A 6,649-nucleotide genomic window follows, 5' to 3' on the forward strand; every position below is an offset into this window, starting at 1 on the left:
AGAATTTTCATGAGAAATTCTCTTCTTTGTATTTTCAAAATCTGGAAATATTCCCTATTTTCAGATTAACTTGAACTTTCATTCGGTTCCATTTTTGTCTCAAAGAGTCTCCTCCACTAGTGGATAAATAATATCAAAATATAATGTAATCATATATTTAATCAATAAACCTAGGCTCTGCTACCATTCTAGGCGAGCATGGGTGAAAATATGCATAGAGATGCAAAAATAGTGAAAATGAACTAAAATTCTCACTTAAGAGTAATAGAGGGGTAAAATGGTCTAAAATTTAGCGTAGATCCATTCAGATTCTGTCAGAGGACCAAAATTGAATGGTTTTGGAAAGTTAGGGAACTAAAATGAGATCGTTTAAAATTAAGGGACTAAAATAAAAATGACCAAAGTTAGGGGACTAATTTTGCCTTTAATCTTTTTATGATATTATAATAAATTATAAAAACATTTAATATTGAAATCATTTGAATCCCTTTACAGAAATCCAAATCTTGTAATCCAAGTACATCCTCAGTCTAATAAAAGAATTCTTACTAGTTGCTTGAAATGCAGTTTCCTAGCTACCAATGTTATGAGGAAGATGACACATAATTTAAAATGAAGCCAGTGACATTAAGCCAATAACGTGGACATTATTCAAATGGAGCAATCAACTTGGTTTATTTAAAAATATTAGCACATCTCTGCATGATTCATCTTTTTATTTCTTTAATCATATCAAGTAAGATATCACTTTTAATCATATGTAACGTTTTTTATTTATTCTGTAACCTCATATGGATCGTTTTCTATCTGGGCATGATGCACGCGGATATGTCTACTATGTAAATACATTATACAGATGAATAACAATTTATCCTATGTGATATTGAAAATTAGTACATTACTCTCCTACAAAAAAAATATAGCAATTTACTTCTTTATACTTTTTAAAATGAAGCAATTTACCTCCCTTTATTTTAAAAAATATAAGAAGGTAGATCGCTATTTGTTTTTTCATAAAGGTGTAATTTGCTCATTTGTGATATCAAAGGGGGTTGTTTGTATTTTTTCCTTAATTTCTTTCTTATATAATATCCATTTTGAATTTTTTGTGTACCTTTTCTATTGCTCTTAAAACTAGTTATTGAGTGTTTTTCGTAGAAGGGAAAAGGGCATCAACCCTCAAAAGTTTCATACAAAGAAAGGTCGAGGTTCCAAGCCCTCCTGCAGACAAATTGAAACGTGAGAGTTCCAACATCATCGGATAATGATGGAATGTCTTTCAAGAATTGTCCCAACGACGAAGAGGTCTTCATGTGTTGAGCAAAGCTTTCGAACCACTCAGAACTGGCCAGCCAAACTTGCAATATAATTGGACAAGTAGAGCTGATAAAGCCTCTCCGTGCTCACCGTTTGGTATGCCCGCATGAAAGGACGTTGTTGTTTCTTAGAGCAACAACGTATTTAGGCCATGTTTTTACCAACCCTGTTGGGGTATCTCGTTACCAGGATTGACATAGGACAATCTCCTGTATTGCATCTATAGGACTCAACTCTCTGGCGTTTACTATGTTACACTAATGTCCCAAGTGTGAAGAGGACAACTTGCTTACCAGGACACATTACATGAGGTATTGAAAGCTGAAATTCCAATTTTGGGTCCTTAATAAGACAATACGTCTTTTCATCTGCCATCCCCATACTTGTAATGAACCCTTCTCAGTCTTCTGCCCTAAGTTTTGTTTGTATTTTCCCACTTCTAATGAATCAGTCTATTATGTTAATTAATCTATTGTATGCTCATTTTGTTACTTAATGATGTTCAACAGGATTTTGTACACTTGCAATAACCTCTCATTACAGTTTTAGTTAAAAAAAAAAATGTTACAAATTCATCCAAAAGTTAATAGCAAAATAACAATTACATTCTATTTGATAATGATGTACTTAAATTAAGGTTCGAAGCGCATTTTAATCCATAAAAAAAAAAAATAAATAAATAATAATTCAAAAGGGCGTTTTAGTCAATTCACCCACATTTAAAGTGCGCTAATTTTTAGACATTCATTAATTTCAAGAAAATATTTATAATTTTTTAAATAATAAATATATATATATATAATTACAATAAATTTAAAAGAACTGGTGGTAACTTATCCTATTGTTTTTTAAAAGAGAAAATCCCCCCAAGTCCTGGCACGGGATACTACCTTGTGTATATAATAATAAAGAACTAGAGCTCGAAATGGGCACCAAAGCAATGGATCCAAGAAAATCAAATTCCACACCAACCCCTTTCTTCCTCCTCTTCTCACTCTTCTCTCTTGCTGCCTGTCATGAACACCACCCACTAGACCCCCTCACTCCATTTGAGCAGACTCAAGTCCAGACCATTGTCAAGAGCTTATACCAGAATGTAACCTTCCACTATGTAGGCTTAGATGAGCCTGACAAGGCAGCAGTCCTGTCATGGCTATCAAGCCCTCAAACCAACCAAATCCCAGATCGCCAGGCATTCGTCATAGCTCGTGCTGATTCCCAAAGCCATGAAATCGTCGTCAATTTAGCTACAAAAGAGGTTGTGACGGACAAAGTCTACGATGGCTATGGATATCCCATGCTCACATTTGAGGAGCAAGCAGCTGCCACTCAGCTCCCTCTAACATACGCACCATTCCTGGCCTCCATTGAGAAAAGAGGCCTTATATTAGATCAAGTTTTCTGCGGGAGTTTCACCGTCGGGTGGTATGGGAGTGAAGCAAGCAAAAGGGTTGTTAGATTGATGTGCTATTACATAAATGGCACTATCAATTTTTACATGAGACCTATAGAGGGGATAACATTTACTGTAGATCTTGAGGAGATGAAGATTATAGGATACCACGACCGTGTCGTTGTTCCGGTACCGAAAGCTGACGGGACGGACTACCGAGAAGCGGTGCAGAAATCCACGTTTGACAATCATTTGAAGAGCATAACAATATTGCAGCCTGATGGACCGAGTTTCACAGTTGAGGGACACACTGTAAGGTAAATTTTCAAAGAATGAAGTGATAAGTTTGTTGATGAAATTGAAGTCTTTAGTTTACCATGAATTCTTGCCGTTTAGGTGGGCTAATTGGGAGTTCCATGTAGCGTTTGACATGCGATCGGGCCCAATTATATCGCTGGCCTCAATATACGATCACAAGGAGGATGAGTATCGTCGCGTGATGTATAGAGGTTTTGTATCAGAACTCTTCGTTCCGTATATGGACTTAACTGAGGAGTGGTACTACAGAACCTTTCTGGACGCTGGCGAATTTGGGTTCGGTCAGTCAGCTGTACCGCTCCAGCCGCTAAGAGATTGTCCAGAGAATGCAATGTTTCTGGATGGCTACTTCACTGCGCAGGACGGAACGCCTGCAAAAATATCGAACGTGTTTTGCTTGTTTGAACGGTATGCTGGAGATATAATGTGGCGCCACACAGAAGGTGCTCTTCCTGGAGACTTGGTGAGTAGTTTAGGATAGAGTCTTGACATTTTCATTCAGAAGAAAATTTGTATCAAACTGAGTTTTTGGAGTTGTTTTTCTTGCAGGTTACAGAGGTTAGACCAGATGTGAGCTTAGTCTTAAGGATGGTTTCAACTGTGGCAAACTATGACTACGTTATCGACTGGGAATTTAAGCAAACCGGCACGATTAAAGTCACTGTAAGTACTCGAATGCTAAACCGAGAACAAGAAGTAATAACTATGCCCTGCACTTGTTTTTTCATTTTTTGATCTATATATCGCAGGCTGGACTAACAGGTTTGCTAGCAGTGAGAGGCTCAATTTACACACACAAAGACCAGATAATGCAGGAAGAGTATGGCACATTATTGGCAGAAAACGTTCTCGGACCGTACCATGATCACTTTATCAGTTTCCACCTAGACTTAGACATCGATGGTGAGACAAATTCCTTTGTCAAGGCTAAATTGCAACGAGCCCGTGTGACCGATGGTAGATCACCAAGGAAAAGTTATTGGAGAGTTGTTAATGAAACTGCTAAGAGGGAGTCAGATGCCAAGATCAATTTGGGCTCAGGAGCAACTGAGATACTTGTTACAAATCCTAACAAGAAAACTAAGGTGGGGAACGACATCGGCTACCGTTTGATCCCAAGAACGGTGGCAAGTCGCCTTCTAGCCAACGACGACTATCCACAGAAACGCGCAGCGTTTACCAAGTATAATGTGTGGGTTACACCTTACAACAGATCAGAAAAATGGGCAGGAGGGCTCTTTGTTGATCAGAGCCATGGAGATGATAACTTAGCAACATGGAGCCTCAGGTACTGTCACTATTGTTCCTTATTGCTGAGACATGGAAAAATTATAAATTTAGTCCCAAGTAGGAGGTTCGTATTGTTAGTCCTGTAAGAATCTATTTTCACAAATTTGGTACAGGACCAAAAATTCTAACCTCCCGTACTTATAGGACTAAAATTGTAATTTTCGCCTTAAGAATGTCTCAATTTTTTTATTTCATTCTATACATAATTTCTTGTCTTGTTTTAATTTACCCATACATATTCTAAAACCTTATATATATATATATATGTATGTATGTTTGATATTGCAGGGATAGGGAAATAGAGAAGAAGGACATTGTGTTATGGTACACGCTAGGCTTTCATCACGTCCCCTGCTCTGAAGATTTTCCCATCATGCCCACTTTGACTAATGGCTTCGAGCTCAAGCCCACCAATTTCTTTGACTACAATCCTATGCTCAAATTCAAACCTCTCAAACAAGTCCCCACCCCCTCTAATTCTACTTCATCCATCCATCTCCTTCCTCAATGATGTAGTCCAGGTCTTTACGAAAGGATGAAACTGAAAATTTTACCCGCGACACGATAATTCACCGGTGAAAATACGATTTTTGAGAGAGTGTTTTAGTAAGAGTCGTCACTATCAATTAATAGTAGTTGGGTTGAAAAAAAAATATTTTTGGTATTTATAATAGTGTTGGAAGTTATATTGTGTGGTGGATTGCATTTGTTTAACATGCGCCTCATATATGTTAGATTACTTTCTTACCCTTACAGATTAATACTTTTTACCAATATACGTCACTCGTTAAAACCTATGCACTCAATTTTTGTTTTTCTTTCAACATATTCTTCCCAATTCAATTATCATTTTCAGTCTAAAATGTTGCTTGGATTTCATTATTGATGCTTAGGCCTCCTTTACATTGGATGATAAAATAGATGTGGGATGTATTAATTTATGATTTAAATTGTGATAACGGGATGATTGAGTGGATTACGATACATTTATCTAATTCTAGTAAAAATCGAAGTATGGGAATGTTGGTCCGAGGTCATGTTTAGTACGAAATATATCAGAATTGATTAGGTTAGCAAATAACTTTGTTGTTCCTGTAATAAGACAAAGCCGTCACGTCGTTTCATCATGTACTTGTCTTGGGTTGGGAGAAAAGCATAAAACAATGACGGCAAATAGGAAATGAAGATTAAATCACATTAGAGGGGGGTGGGGCGGCAAGTGATTAAATCACAGTATCGCTTATCCGGTATGGAGCCATCGTCGATCGTTCGGCATGGGGAATCCCCCTTTAGAACCCTTTTTGTTCAATAAGATACCAAAGTGGATGATTGACTCATTCCATACTAGAAATAATCGCAGGAAATCCTTTGATAACACGGATTCCTATTTCTCAATGATATTCCACAATCGAGACAACTGGCTGAATCCCGTAAAACCATTTCATATCGGGCATTGTGATAGAATAGCCGGCCGTCCAAAAGTAAGTGAACAAAAAATATGTCATGATTGTGGAGGATATCACTGCTAATCACTCAATGTAAAGGAGCCTTTAGTTTTCAGGGTTTTTAAAGCAATTCAAACATTAATATTCTGATTTTATTTTTTAAAATTATATTAATTTGTGGCAGGTAATTTTTTAATATTATTCTAAATAAAATATTTATTATCTAATAAATAATAAATTGATATTAGATTTATAAGTGGTGAATAGGAAAGACAATGAGATAATATTAAAGTGAGAAAAAGATGCTTAAAAATTATATTAGGAAGTTGGGTATGTCTATATTATAAATGGAAGTTTGAATTCAAAATTAATTATGAATGAATAAAATTGTGTTAAGAAAAAAAAAATAGATTATTTTCTAATAATTATAAATTGTTTAGACAATGATAAATATATCTAATTAAAAAATAGATAAATAATATTTGTACGCGATTAATTTGATAAAAAGATATTTTTAATCACTTTAAGAAAAATTAATTTGCTAGAGTAAAATAAAATTTAAAATGAAATAGCACCCTAATAATATATAAAATTAAATATTGATGTAAACTTTAAAAAATAATAAATAAAAAATTCAAGAATAAGTACTATGAAATCTAAGTAAAAGTTAATTAATCAGATTAAATCAAAAATGCTTTTGAAAATTTTAATATGAGTAACTGCTAACTAATTGATTTTATTTTAATATTACTACTACATAATTATTTTTAGATTATACTATCATTTATAATTTCTATCATAATATACTCCCACTGAAGATAAGAAAATAATAATAAACACAATTTATGATTATGATTAGATATATAAAAGTGAGAATTTCTACAAA

The 6,649-nt window shown here is 34.9% G+C and overlaps 1 protein-coding gene across 1 annotated transcript; it reads left to right on the forward strand.

Moving 5' to 3' along the window:
• On the forward strand, positions 2,243-5,032 carry LOC105172783 (primary amine oxidase). Its single transcript, XM_011094360.2, has 5 exons — positions 2,243-3,027; positions 3,107-3,491; positions 3,578-3,691; positions 3,778-4,316; positions 4,607-5,032. The coding sequence occupies exons 1-5, from the start codon at positions 2,243-2,245 to the stop codon at positions 4,827-4,829; spliced, it is 2,046 nt and encodes a 681-aa protein (XP_011092662.1). The 3' UTR covers positions 4,830-5,032.

This window comes from Sesamum indicum, linkage group LG10, assembly GCF_000512975.1.
Source record: "Sesamum indicum cultivar Zhongzhi No. 13 linkage group LG10, S_indicum_v1.0, whole genome shotgun sequence".
In the NCBI taxonomy this organism is placed as follows: Eukaryota; Viridiplantae; Streptophyta; class Magnoliopsida; order Lamiales; family Pedaliaceae; genus Sesamum; species Sesamum indicum.

Coding starts and splice junctions, on each gene's coding strand:
- LOC105172783 (XM_011094360.2), top strand. CDS start 2,243: ATGGGCACCAAAGCAATGGATCCAAGAAAATCAAATTCCACACCAACC. Junction 3,028..3,106: donor GTTGAGGGACACACTGTAAG/GTAAATTTTCAA, acceptor CTTGCCGTTTAG/GTGGGCTAATTGGGAGTTCC. Junction 3,692..3,777: donor CCGGCACGATTAAAGTCACT/GTAAGTACTCGA, acceptor TATATATCGCAG/GCTGGACTAACAGGTTTGCT.